The sequence below is a fragment of the Arvicanthis niloticus genome, chromosome X, assembly GCF_011762505.2.
Source record: "Arvicanthis niloticus isolate mArvNil1 chromosome X, mArvNil1.pat.X, whole genome shotgun sequence".
In the NCBI taxonomy this organism is placed as follows: domain Eukaryota; kingdom Metazoa; phylum Chordata; class Mammalia; order Rodentia; family Muridae; genus Arvicanthis; species Arvicanthis niloticus.
Genome location: NC_047679.1, coordinates 12192575 through 12207642, shown reverse-complemented (window position 1 = coordinate 12207642; position 15068 = coordinate 12192575). Strand labels below are relative to the sequence as shown.

General features: G+C 37.8%; 1 protein-coding gene across 1 annotated transcript in view; it reads right to left on the bottom strand.

The window, feature by feature from the left end:
* Window positions 1-112: 112 nt before the first annotated feature.
* Ccnb3 (cyclin B3) overlaps window positions 113-15068 on the bottom strand; it is a 36277-nt gene continuing 21321 nt past the window's right edge. Inside the window, exons 7-12 of the mRNA XM_034486156.2 lie at window positions 11802-11894; window positions 8425-8562; window positions 5789-5944; window positions 5061-5210; window positions 550-677; window positions 113-314 (exon numbers count right to left, since the gene is read on the bottom strand). Coding sequence (XP_034342047.1) covers window positions 233-314; window positions 550-677; window positions 5061-5210; window positions 5789-5944; window positions 8425-8562; window positions 11802-11894 — 747 coding nt within the window. The 3' untranslated portion in view covers window positions 113-232. The remainder of the gene's footprint in view (window positions 315-549; window positions 678-5060; window positions 5211-5788; window positions 5945-8424; window positions 8563-11801; window positions 11895-15068) is intronic.

Sequence of the window (15068 nt, the reverse complement as noted above, 5' to 3'; positions counted from 1 at the left end):
TAACCATTGTATTTTATTAAATTTTTAAAACAAATACAACAAAACAATTTCTTTTCTTTCATAAATGTAGTTTAAAATTTTTTAAGTTTCCACACCTATCAGTTTAGAAAAATAAGGAGAGGAAAAATATTAATGAAAAGTTAACAAAAGGGAAACTTCATGCATAAGATAAATGAATAAATGCATACTTTGTGTATGCCTGCCCAGCCCTGGCAGCTGCTGTCAGAGGTCTTCAGCTGAATAATGCACAATCCAAAAGAGCCTCCAGATCTTTCTTGCTCAAAGGAGGGATTTTGGCGACTTCAAAGTAGGTCCTGCAAAAGGAAGAGTGATCTGCTTAGAGGAAAATAAGCCAAAGAGAAACAGGCTCCACAGAAGAAATGGCACATCAGAGCCTCTGGCTTCCCATCTGGCTTTAACTGTAGAGTAGAAAGGAAGGTGTAAAGTTCCTGAATCCTCTTTTAAAAGTGAGATTTGTCTAGGCCCACTGTTTTAAAGGTTTCTTATGAATGAGTATAAACTTCACTTTAACTGTAGTTTGCTACTTACTCTTCAAGATACTTCTCATACACATTCTTGAGCACATGGGATCGGAAGTTCAGCAAATGGTTTAGCTTCCTGACCAAGGTATGGAGTTCAGCCAACTGGTAGCCAGAATGATATTCCAGTAAAGGAACCTGACAAAAAGAAGAATGAATGTTAACTTCTATTATTGGAAGTATACCCTGACTCCAACTATGCTTTTAAAGTCCAAATGTCCCATCTCTGGTCTAGGCAGGGAGATACTCAAAACCTTTCAAACATTCATACAGTACAGATCTTCGAGTGTTGTCATTTATGTTAACCCTAACTAACTAGCACTAATTAGGTCATGGATGCTAAAATTCACCAAAGACCAAAAGAATAAATTTTAGAATTTTACCCCAAACATATCATCCTCATTGTTTTAGCGCCTTCATGTCTTTTTAGTTACTAGTTTGTCCACATTGAATGTCTCCTCTCACAAGTTTCTACTCATCTTTCAAGACTGAGCTTAAAAATTACCCTTGTGGTGCGGGCAGAGAGTGAAATATATGAAAGCAGGTGGGAGGGATGCCTTGAATGAGATGGTGAGAGGGGTACAGGAAAGCCAATGTGAAGGCCTTAGTTAACTAAAGCTAATAATGTATAAAAAAGCCACATAGAAACCCAGTATGTTGTGAGCTACTATTAAAATATAATTTAAAAAAGACTTTGAACAACAACAACAACAAAAAGTATTGAAAGCTACAAGGAAAACAAACAAAAACAAAAATTGAAGTCATGCATAAAGGAAAACCCATGAGAATAACAGCTGATTTCTTAATGAAAATTTAAAAACCAGAAGAGCCTGTAATACTACACTCAGATTCCAAAAAGACCATGATCATCCATGTTGACCATACTAAAAAATATCTGCTATAGTTAAAGGAGAAAGACAGACTTTTTTGGTTTTTTGAGACAGACTTTCTCTGTGTAGCCCTGGCTGTCCTGGAACTCACTCTGTAGACCAGGCTTTCTTTATCAAAATGAAGAAAGGACCTGAATTAACAGAATCAGAAATGAACAGGGAAATACTACAATGGATACCAGAGCAATTCAAAATTTTATTAGGGAAATATCTTCTAAAACCTGTGCTCTATTAAGATGGAAAACATAAAATAAATGGGTGAGTTTCTATTCACCCATTAAACCATTAAAATTAAACCAAAGAGTCAACTTATGTATCTGAATAGATCCATAACAAATGAGAAATTGAAATAATAATCAAAAGCCTCCCAGCTCCCCCTCAAAAAGGTCCATAGCTGCATGGATTTACCAATGGAATTCTAGCACACATTCACAGATCTACAACTCATCTTTCTTAAAATATTCAAAAGAAAAGAAAACCCAAAGGAGCACTCCCAAATTACTTCTATGAAACCATTAACACTCAAGCACACAAACCAGGTAAATACACAATAAAAAAAGCCAATATCCCCAATGAACATACTCAGAAGTACTCAACAAGAGACCTGCAAAAAGAATATAGACATATATCAAAAAGATTGGACACCATGACCAAATTTAACTTATCCCTGAAATGAAAGGACTGTTCAACATTTGCAAGTCAATAAAATATGAAATAAGCCTTTGACAAAATCCAACACATCTTCAGGATAAAAGTCCTACGGCAGCAGTTCTCAAACAGTGGGTCATGACTCCTTGGCAGGGGGCAGGGGAGGTGGGAGTTGAATGACCCTTTCACAAGGGTCACATCAGATATTTACCTTACTATTTATAACAGTAGCAAAATTAGAGTTATGAAGTAGTAACTAAAATAACTTTATGGTTGTGGTCACCATGCCTGAGGCACTATATTAAAGGGTCACAGCATTGGGAAGGTTGAGAAGCACTGTCTTAGAGAATGAAGGGCTAGAGGAAACATACTTCAACACAATAAAAGCTATATGTGAGAAACTATAGCCAACGTCATCCTAAATGAAGAAAAACTTGAAGCAATCCTACTAGAGTCTGGAATGTAACGGGCATGTCCATCATCCCCACTTCTTTTTAATATTATACTCAAAATGCTAGCTAGAGCAATAAGACAAAAAAAAACCTAGAGGGATACAAATGAGGAAATAAAATGTCAAACCATCCTTATTTGCAGATAATATGATAGTATATATTAGAGAATCTAACAATTCTACCAGAAACCTTCTAGAACTGTTAAATTCAGCAATATGGTACAATAGAGAATCAATGTTTATAAATCAGCAATTTTTCTAACACTAGCAACAAACTTTACAGAAAAGGAGATTATGGGTACCCTCATCTACAATGTTTTAAAAGAAAACAAAGTATCTAGAAACAAACCTAACCAAGGAAGTAAAGAACTCTAGAATGAAAACTTCACACCTCTGAAGAAAGATACACAAATAGACACTAGAAAATAGAAAGATATCACATACTCGTGGATTTGTAGAATTAATTTTGTGAGAACAACTCATTTTACTAAAGCTATTTACAGATTCAGTGCAATCCAAATCAAAATCCCCAATCTCATTCTTTACAGAAACAGCTAATAAAAATCCTAAAATTCATATGAAACCACAAAAGACCCCAGAAAGCCAAACTAATACTGAGAAAAAGAACAACATTGAAGGAATTATACTGAAGGTATTAAGATATGTAACAGAACAATAGGAATAAAATCAATATGATACTTTCACAAAAATAGACATGTATATTAATAATCATATTGAAGACACAAATATGAGTACACATAATTTCAAGCACTTAATATTTGAAAAAGATGCCAAAAACATAAACCAGAGAAAAGAAAACATCTTCAACAAATGATTCTGGGAAAACTGTCTGCCCACATGCTAAAGAATACACTTAACCCATACTTATCACCTTGCCCAGAAGTTAACTCCAAATGGATCAAAGACCTAAACATGAAACCCAGAACATCAAGACTTCTAGAAGAAAAGAAAGGTTGTGCTCTATACAGTATAAGTGTGTAGAAAAGAACTTCCTGAATAGGATTTTACTTGCCCTTAAGTTAAGGCCAACAACTGACAGAGTGACTTCATAAAACTAAAAAGCTTCTGCACAAATTATGAAATAATCACCTGGAAGAAGAGGAAGCTCACAGAATGGAAGATAATCTTTGCCAGCTATACATCTAACAAAAGATTAACATCCAGAATATATAAAGAAGTCAAAAAACAACTTGTCAAAAACAAATGCCTCATTCAAAAAAATGTGCTTGGGACCACAACAGAGTTTTCTCAGAAAAAGTAAGAATGGTTAAGAAACACCTCAAAAAATGTTCACCATTCCCAGTAATTAGAGAATTGGAAATAAAACAACTTTGAGATTTAATCTTACCCTAGTTATAATGCAAAAGATTGATAGAAACATGGAACACTTAAAACTGCTAGAAAAAAATACATTTGGTGGTAGTTCACCCAACTGTCTGTGTGGTGCTTTCTTTGCATTCAAAGACTTGCTCATCAAGAGTGGCTCAGAATTTCTAGATAAGAGAAATGTTTCAAAAAGTGCATTGTTACCATATTGTTTCTACTTTAAGTATATGTTACACATCTGTAAGAATTCAAAGTTTTCAATGTTACTTTTCTCTACAATGTTTTAGAAAATTGAGAAAAGGATCAAGTGTGAATTTTAATTACAGGTGTCAGCAAGTATTTGGAGGCTTTCTACTTGAAAGGTAGCAACATAAGCATGGACAGATCCTTGCACCAGTCTATAGTCTCTGGATCAGTGTTTCTCAAACTCTAGTCTAACAAGAGCCTTAAGAGGCCAGCTCTTCTAAGGGGACTGACTGCAAGGGAAAGGAATGGAACTGGGTAAAGGATAGTGAGCCCACTATAGCTCCTGACAATCAGATTGACTGCACATTGGTCTGTTTTGCAATTTTGGTGTTTGTGGGAGGCTCTATTTAAAACAAAGAGTGCTATAGGCTAAGAAAATCTAAATATTTGAAAGTAACTACTGTGATTACTTGCCCATATGTTGTTCAGGTGTCAAGCCACAGGAATGCAGGAGTTCTGTTACATGAACTTCTCACAGTCCTAATTTTCATCCTATCTCCGACTATTTACTCCAAGTAGTTTTGGTGTGTGTGTGTGTGTGTGTGTGTGTGTGTGTGCGCGCGAGCGCGTGCGCGCGCGCACGTGCAAGTCATAGGAGAATTTTCAAGTGTCCTGCTCTATCATTGTCCACCCTATTACTTTGAGATAGTGTCTCACTGAACCTCAAGCCAGGCTGGCAGCCAGCAAGTTCCCAATGATTCTCTTGTTTTGATAGCCCCCACCTCCCCCAACACCACACACACACACACACACACACACACACACACACACGGGGGGGGGGGAGGCGGAGGCGGAGACAGAGATGGAGACAGAGACAGACAGAGAGAGATATTACTAGCGGCACAATCAAGCAATCAAGCCTGGTTACATGTAGCTTTTTACATGAGTGCTGGGGATTTGAACTTAGAACTTAGTGACTGAGCCACCCCATCCATTTACATAATCAGTGAGATTCCTCATATAGAGGGCCAACATGAAGGAGGCTGCGGCTAGCTTTGAAGGCCTCTCTTCTACATAGTCATATTCCTGCAGGGTCATCTCACAGATGAAACGGGATAAGGTTAGTGTCTTCATGCTAGCACGGATACACTAAAGGAAACAAGAAGAATGGTTAGCAATCAATTCAGAAAAACAGTAGCCTGATGAAAATCCCTTTCAAGTTATCTCATCCCTAGTCCACATGGCTCTCTGCTTGAACAATGTACTTCTCCTGCTATCATCAGCCCTTTTGCAGACTCTTGCCTACAAAAATGCAGACACTCTAGGAGAAGCTTGTGATACTGGCATGGGGGTTTGAGATCTTTAAGGCTCAAAGGGTATACAAAGTGTATACCCTTTGACTCTTCTTGCCATAGTAGTCATCCTTTGATGGGTCAAAGGACACAATGAATTATAAGATGATCTTCCCTCATAACCAATATTTAACTAAGGAAAATAAGATTGCCGATATTTCCCCAAAATATGTAGGTCCTCTACTGATCAAAGAATAATTTTACCTCATCCTCTACTTTGCCCCTATTCCAAAACCTTATAGCTATCCCACAGAGATCTATGATGTGCACCACCCCAAGTATCTGATAACATTTCACCTAGAAGTCTGTTAGACACTCTGAATATAGACAAAATAATCCAGATGTCAAAATAACTAAGCTGAGTCTCCCTTTTACCGAAGCATATCTACGCAGAAAATTATATGCAGTGGGAATATTGATGTCAAAGTCGAGAGTTTTCAGGATGTTGTTTTCCAAGGACACCATGTCACTCTTCTGATAAACATCTTCACAAATGTATAGGAACTGTTTCAGAGAAGGGGGGTAGGATTCCTGTGGATGGAAAGAGACACAATCATCCATGGACACATCCTTTAGTCTCTAATTTTTATAAAAGAAAAGAAGGAAAGAAGTGAAGGATAACTAGGAGTTGACCACACTTCTAGACATAGACTTTCAGGGCAGATCTGAGCCCAGTTTTTGTTCATTTGAATGGCTCGACAGAAAGAAAAAAAGAAAACAGAAAAAAGAGAAGAGTTCCTTGACCTAAATTCTACTAACATCAGGCAGAGGGCAGGGGGAAAGGTTATGGTCACTTACAATGCTAAAAAAACAGCCTAACATGTAATAGTATCTGAGAGTAGGAATGTGCCTTCCTGGTGGGTGAAAATCAGAACTCAGAATAAAGAGATCCAAAGCCTGCTATGAGAAAGGAATGGAAGGAAGCCACAGAAAGATGAGCTAGAGATAGAGAAAATACACATGGCAGGATGAAGAGGAGCTGGGAGTTCAAGTGTGCTGTGAGTAGCACTGTGCCAAGAGTGCCATCCTATCCTGTGTTCTCTAGAGGATGAGCACTGGAAGGAGAAAACCATGAGGATAAAAAAACCCTTGAAGTTTTACTCAAGCTAGAGATCACTGTCCACTCCAGCCGTACTTTCCTCTTAACCTCCTTGCTGTCCTTCCCTCCTTTCTCTCTTCCTCTCCCTCCATTCCTCTCCCTCCATTGTAGAGTCATCAGGTCCACATACCCCCATTTTACTTGTTCCTTTTCCCACAATCATCCTAATTCCACACCTCCCTTAAAAACTCTTTCGGCTCACCTGTACCGTGATATTCCCCACTCGCTCCCTCCTCCCATGTCCTATCTTTACTTCCCTGGTTTTTGCAGTTGCTGCAGGATATATTCACAGCTGAAGATTTAGAATTAAAAGGCAGAAAATCATAGAACACATGGCATTTCTCGTTCTTGGCCTTGGATACTTCACTCAATATACTATTTTCTTTTTCTTTCTTTTTTAAATTAATTTTATTGGGTATTTTATTTATATTTCAGGTATTATCCCCTTTCCCTATTTTCTCCCACCTAGAAACACCCTATCCCATGCCCCTTGCTCCTGCTTCTTTGAGGATGTGCTCCCACCCACCCTCTCCCACCTCCCCGCCCTCGAATTCCCCCACACTGGGGCATCCAGCCTTCATTGGACCAAGGACTTCCTCACCTACCTTTGCCTGACACTGTCATCCTCCCCTACATATACAGCTGGGGCCATGGGTCCCTCCCTATGTGCTCCCAGGCTGGTAGTTTAGACCTTGGGAGAGGAGTGAGACGAGGGAGAAGGGGAGAGGGGAAGGAGGGGGAGAGGGGGAGGAGGGGGAGAGGGGGAGGAGGGGGAGAGGGGGAGAGGGGGAGAGGGGGAGAGGGGGAGAGGGGGAGAGGGGGAGAGGGGGAGAGGGGGGAGAGGGGGAGAGGGGGAGAGGGGGAGAGGGGGAGAGGGGGAGGAGGGGGAGAGGGGGAGAGGGGGAGAGGGGGAGAGGGGGAGGAGGGGGAGAGGGGAGAGGGAGAGAGGGAGAGAGGGAGAGAGGGAGAGAGGGAGAGAGGGAGAGAGGGAGAGAGGGAGAGAGGGAGAGAGGGAGAGAGGGAGAGAGGGAGAGAGGGAGAGAGGGAGAGAGGGAGGAGAGAGGGAGAGAGGGAGGAGAGAGGGAGGAGAGAGGGAGAGAGGGAGGAGAGAGGGAGAGAGGGAGAGAGGGAGAGAGGGAGAGGGAGAGGGAGCCAGCAGACACACCAAAAGAAAAAAATAGCTCCAAAATTTTTGAACCTGTTAGTAGAAATTTCTACCTTCAAAAAATACCTAGTAAAGTTGCTATCTTTTCTTAAACACTAGTTTGATACTACTAACATAATTGAGGAAAACTCAAAGAGTTTGAACAAGATCATTAAGTGCCTAAATAAAGGAAAAATGAGAGAGGTTAGCTAGATGGATTATGGTCATGAAGAAAAGACCAGTTGTCTTTATACTGTTTATCTTCATACTATTACTTCAAAAATAACTATTTCACCTTGACCATTTTAGACTCAATATATCTACATCAAATCATTTTCTATTGTCTCCAGTATCCCACTTTGTTTTATTATGGGTGCAGGTAAATATTCCCCCTAGACAAGGATATAGCTGTTAGAGCAAGAAAAGTGTGGGGAGAAGCTAGGAAATCATGAATCAGAAGGAAGTTTTTAATAGAACAATTTATCAAATTTACCACAACATATCTTCAAAGACTAAACAAGTAAACCTTTCTGATGCCAGGACAAATATGCCACCAGTGCTAATCAACAACTTTCCAGATTTGAAGAAATAGACAAAAAATTGATTATATATATACATATATATGTATAACTTATTTTCACATATAGATAGATTTATAGATATGCATAAACACAATTTTTCTTATGTATAAATACATTTCCATATTCATTCTCTGTTTAGGATGGATATTTGATAAGTTCTCCTCAGACCTTGAGGATTCAGACTCACCTCAAATTTGGCTGCAATCATGTAGGCAGTAGAACCAAGGAGTTGTAGATGACTCTTCTTGCATTGTGCCTTCATTAGGTAGCGATCTATTATCTTCACTGCCAAATACAGGGTCTCATGGCTCATATAAAAAGATGTCTGAAGGAACATATAAGATAGGAGCCTGCATATTTTCCAAATAAATAGCCAGTTCCAAAGAAACCTAGAAACCTTGCCTGTCTGGAGCATCAAGGACAGCTCTAGACAGTTTGTATTCAGCTAGAAATATGGAAAAGGTTTCAGAAAGGTATCATATATAGCTTAATATAACCCCTTAAAGGACCCTGCAATCATCTGTAGTCATCACTTGGACAGAAAATCAACCTTACAAGCTAGACAGAAAATGTATACCTTGTCTGTGATTGACTCAAGTCCATATACCCTTTTTCTCCTTAATCTCTAACAGTCAGATTTTTGTTTTCCTTGTTTATGAGTAACTTGTAATCTCCACAGAAATAGTGTTACTTTAGTTCCAAAACACAGAGATGTGGCTAAAAGTCAAGTTCATAACAGGTCTATCTTCTCCTCTAGAAGTTCTAAGAAATATATTATCTTTCATATTTTAGTTTATAGAGGCAACTCACATTTTGTTAGTGTGTTGCCCCTTTCATCTTCCAAACCTATGAATAACCAGACAAATCTTTCTGATATTATATTACCTGGTCTCCCTGGTCCACATTTAAGGTCACCTGTAAATACATTAGGCTCACTCTAATAGTCTTTAATAATAATTGGTGTATCACCAACTCTGTTGATTATCAACTTTAACATTTCACAGGTACAGGAGATTCTTACATGAACATTTTATTTTGCTTTCCACAGTATCCAAATGAATGTCTTCAGATAGAAATGGGAAGGTTAAAAATAATGGCTATAATCTTAAGTAGCAAACTGAAACTAGCAACTAGCTAATCACTAAATAAATAAATAAATAAATAAATGAATAATGATTATGGTAGGGATGGAATATGTATATAAGGGTAATATCTCTGGGAATACAGCCAATGTGAACATAGCCATTGCTTCCTTCTAGTACACATAGCTGCCTATTCATGCTGGTATTAAATGGTAACATATTATATTATTAAATGGTAACATATAAATATGTGGGTAATATACGAATTATAATCCTATGTGTTTTCATATATATATGTGTGTGTGTGTGTGTGTGTACACATGTAGAGGTCAGAGGTCAACCTCAGGTGTTGTCCTCAGGTGGTATCTACCTTAGTTTTTGAGACAGCCCCTGCTAGGCTAGGCAGTGAGCTCCAGTGCTGGGATTACCGACACATGCTATAATGTTCATCTTGTTATGTGTAGGCTGGGGATTCATGCAGGTCCTCATGCTTGGCTGGCAGAGAGACTTCTATCTTAGTAAATAGAGTATAGCAGAAGACGGAACCAAGTTCTTTCCTGCTACATTTTTGCTGGTTACAACTTACAGTCCCATGAATCCTGGTGCTAAGCCATTTGTAGACAACTAGTTTCTGAGAGAGTTTAATAGGTAGCAGAGCTGTGTGCTTTCTTCAGGCTATTGAAAGTCATCCCTTGATACAAGTATTTTTAAAACAAGAAGTCAAAAGTAAAAGAAAAGAAAGTTAGAAAAAGGTAAAATCATATATTAGAAAATAATAAAAAATTTCTTGGAGCCAAAAAATAAACATATTAATTAAAAAGGCCATACAGTATTACAACATAATTATAGATATCAGAATATTTCTATAAAATACCTATGGTATTTTTATTTCAAAAGTAATATAACATACTTGACAAGACTAATATAGACCTAAAAGCTTAGATTTTTAAAACTGAAAGCCAAAAAAGGAATGAATTAAAACATGCAAACTAAATTAAATAATCTTACGTTGGGGAAGTTAATTCAGTTCTATCAAAAGGGCTAGTTAACTAAAAAGATTTGTATAGTTAAGAGAATCACAGAGCCATTTAAAAAGAGTACAGTAGATCTATACTTATAGGAAAAGATTGCTTGGCTTATTTTTTGCAATTGTTTTGAGATAGTGTCTCATGTAGTTCAAACTGACTTCTAACTTGCTGTGAGGCTGAGAATGGCATTGACCTTGACCACCTGTCTCTACTTCCCAAGTATGGGGATTACAGGCTTGTACCACCACATTCATGTTGGGGTTTGCTTGGTTGTTTTGTTGTGTTGTGTTTCTTTTTAAATTCAGGTATACATACATACTCACAGATCTGTAATCTCAGTATTCAGAAACTTGAGGCAGAAGGATCAGGAGATTAAGGTTGCATGTGTATTGATGACATAAAGAAAAGACAGCAGAAAAACAAAAAGAAAAAAAAGAAAAGACAGCAGAACCTTAGCAAAATGTACAGAAAAATATCTGAAAGCATACCCTCCAACTAATGTATAGTTGCTAACCCTTAGAGAATAAGGAACAGTGAAAAAAGTAATTTGCCTTAATCTAGCCTCTGTAGTTTTACAAGTTTAGCCAAAGTAGATTCTCTGTATAGTGAACTACAACCTGTAAAATTTGGAACCTCACCTTGTAACCAAACAACTGAGTACCAGTCAATCAAAGAAGCTGACTTTATAATCATTTAGAAGCTGAAATCTCCCAAATCATGAACATATAATCCCAAGACTAGTAGCAGCCATCAGAGTTATATTATATTCACTTGTCTGCATGGCTTATTTTTCCATCTAAATGATAAATTCCAAGAAATCAAGAACTATTGTTTCTTCAGCTCTATAGATTAAGTGTGTTTTCAGCATGTTTGATTTGAGCTGAAAAAAAGAACAGCTTCTCAAGACTGTAGGCAGAATTTTTGTCCATTGTGTAAAGTTTACCCTTGGGTTATTCAAATGCTGATTTCTCTGCCTTGGCTTCTGGTTTCATGTCTGTGTTATGGTTAGTTTTAGAAGTTCCTTTCTAAAGTTTATATAAACATTGCTCTTCATTCATTCTCTGCCTTGTCAATAAAAACCAAGGAGCCAATCCAGAGCTTTAGAGAGTAAATAAGGTGGGACTTCCAATGCTAGGAGTGGTAGAGAAAAGAGATGGAAAGGGAAGGGGAGAACCACAAGGGGAGGTAAAACAAAACGATCAGGAGAAGAGGAACCAAGGAAGGATGAAAAAATGCACAATGGGAATAGTGTCTGGCAGGAAGCCTGACTAGCTGGGAGGAATAATTGTTCAGCATTTGGGTCATGACAATTTTAATAAATCTTAGTATCCCTGTGTGGTTATTGGGGAATTCAGCTGGTTAAGAAATAACTGCTGCTATACTAATCTTATGAATCAGTCTTAATATAATAATAGTACAATAATTTTACACAAGACAACAGCTGCTAGACTTACCTGTATCTCCACCAACCAGTCCACAAGAATGGCCCTCATATCACTGGTGAGTTCCATCTGCCCATCCATGTATTTCTCAACTATGAACTCTTTCTGTGTCAGTGAAAAATGTTAATAAATGATTATTGTACTTCAAAATTCTAGCAATTAACTTCTTCATGGTTATAACTTGCTATTTTCAACTGGTATCAGATATGAGCATATCAGAGTATCCTTTTCTGAACAAGTTCCAGCTATCTTTGGGGAGTGGACATATAAGATATTTAAGTGTCAGAAGAGATATTGGGGAATTAACCTATAGCTGTCAATAAATACTAGAAAAGTTGCAATACTTCTTTGCAATTCAGTCTAAAACACAATGTCATGGTGTGCAGACCAATGTTTTTCAACTTTGACATGCATATGTAGTACTCAAATGTATTTTGAAGATTCCTATTTTGATTTAGAAAGTGAATCTTAGTTTCTACATTTATGTTAAAATTTCCAGTGAGATCCACCAGAGCCAGAGCTGCCTGACCCTTTAGCTACCCCTACTGACTACTCTGTGGACCATGTAGTATCCTGTGAGCTCAAACTCAGGCAGGGGCTCCAGAGCTAATCTCCCTCACCCGCAATCCACCCCACCCTCTGTGCTACCCAAAAAAATCTCATGGCTCCATTGAGTACAACCCCAGGTACAAACCTGTATTTCAGCTTCAGCCTCAATCCCACCCACCCCCACCTGAGGATGGTGAGCATTCTATGCACTACCTCCAGGGAGCACCTTCCACTCCCACTGAGATCCCACTACTATCTAAGGATACCTATTAGAATTGGGTGAGTGGGCTCTCACAGACTTCCAAAGCTCAGCCATAAGAATCTTCTAGTTACAGATGGTTTGCTCCTGGGCTCAGAAGTTACATCTATGCCTAGCTTTAACAGCACTAATTTTGACACTCCATTTAAACATGAACAAAGTTGCTTCAGCACTGATCTCCAGTACTAATTCAGCTGGACCACAACTTGACAAGTTGAAGTAGCAGCAAATAAAGATCCAAATACCCACTCAACAAAGGTAAGAGCAGATCTCTAGACCAAGAAAAAACACCAATATTTTAACTTCGGATGCTTATATCACACACACACACACACACACACACACACACACACACACACACACACACAGAGGAGTCATAGAATATTTAAAAAAATCATGACCTTTAAACTTCAAGCCTACTTTCTAGCTTTCCTTGTTCTGAATGATGTTGTGTATGTTACCAAGGAAGAAAAATGAATGATGAGTCTTACTCAGCTATGAACCTTGCAAACTATAATAACAACTACTCTGACAAGATACTTCCCCGGTACAATAGTGAAGTGAATGTTATGGAAGTAACCAAACACGTTCTGATTGGATTTAAGGCCTGCTCCACAAGGTGGAAGCCATACCTGGCACTATTACTGGAGCCCAACACCAGGGGCTAGACAGACATAAGGGAAAACCTAACTGCTAGTCCACCAAAAAGACATAATATTAAATGATCTTCTAATGATTTAATGCTACATCCATCCATAGATTAATTATATTCATCTTTCAAACCCTCATCAGAGAAGCTTCTTTTTTTAGCAGAAGGGCAATTAACTAAGACCCACAAGTAATCACTATGTTGAAAATAACACCATGGAATGATCAGCCCCAAATGACTCAGGGATGCTTGTAGAAGAAGGAGTAGAAAGAATATAAGAGTCAGAGATGATGGTGGATTACATTGAAACATTGTTTTCCTGGCATAACACATATAAACACATAGTGGTTGTGATGAAAGCACAGGACCTGCAAAAGCTCTGCCCAGATAAACTCCCAGCATGGAGGAAGAATTTGGGCATGAAATCTCACCTCTAGCTGAGGAGCTATTGGTTATTTATAGCTTCTGAGAAAGGGAAAGTTCATTTTCTTTAAGAATGTTATTCTTAGTATAGCAATCATGTTCTAGGGGTGGCCCTATACCTAAGAAATAATATTTGGGTAACATATATTGCACTTCATGAGCTTAGAAAAAGAAGACACAAAGTTGGATACTCATGTAGGTAGGGATGGATCTAGGAAGAGCTGGGAATTGGTATGACTATGATCAAAGAAAACTGCTTGAAATTCTCAAATAATTAATAAAATAAATATCTTTTTAAAAAAACCTTAGAGAAAGAAGGCATGGAGTTAGATGGGCAGAAAGAAGGGGAGGATCTGGGAGTAGACGAGGGAAGAAAAGTCATGATCAGAATATACTGTATGACATATGGCTCATGTGGAAAAGTATCACATGATGCTAATAACATATGGAAGACAGAAATCACAGAGATCGAAAGGGCTATGGTCCCAAAATACCTTCCAAAAGGATTCCTCTAATGAGTGAATCTCTTCTTACAAAACCTACCTATGAAAGGTTATTCTACTTCCTGGTATCACCAGGATAGCAAGTGAGGGACCAAGCCTCTGTAGAACATTCTAGATCCAAATAATAGCATAAAATCATAGAAAATCTGAAACTTGTTATCAATTGTATAGAAATATGTGTATCCTGGATACCTAGTCTATGCTTGACATATGAAACTGGTGCATTACTGTGTAACTGAGCCCTTTATCTGAGGGATCTGATGTGAACCTTGGGTGCTCAGTGTCAGAGTTGAATCAAATTGTTCAATAGTCAATTATGTTAGAGAAATGGGCAATTGCTGCTGTACAAAATGTTGTATTAGCTTTGTATAAAAAACAACTCTAATCCTTAAAAAATAAAAATTACAATTTACTTTACCTTAAAAAAGAATATACTATATGAAAAAAATCTATTTTCAAAAAATAAAATCTAGGAAATGGAAAACATTTTCAGATTTCATCTAATACTACTAAGCCAAGATGCAGTTAAGGGAAAAACAAAAAACAAAAACAGAGATATCTTCTGGTTTCTCTAAGGTACAGATGGTCCTGAATTATAATGTTTCAACTTAATTTTCATACTTTGTGATACCTAAAAACCAATACATATCCAGTAGAAACATAATTACTGGTTTTTAATTTTGATCTTTTTCAGGGCTAAAACTATGTATTATAATCCTCTCTCTCAATGCTGGGTAGCTTCATCAATTAATACTGAGAATGGATATTTCACTTTTATTCAGATTTTATCCTCTTCATACACCAAGACCTAAATGTACATTAGAAAAATCATGGATTCTAAAAACAGGTAACCATTCTCTCTAGAAAGGGTGTAAGATGTGTATACACTATCATAT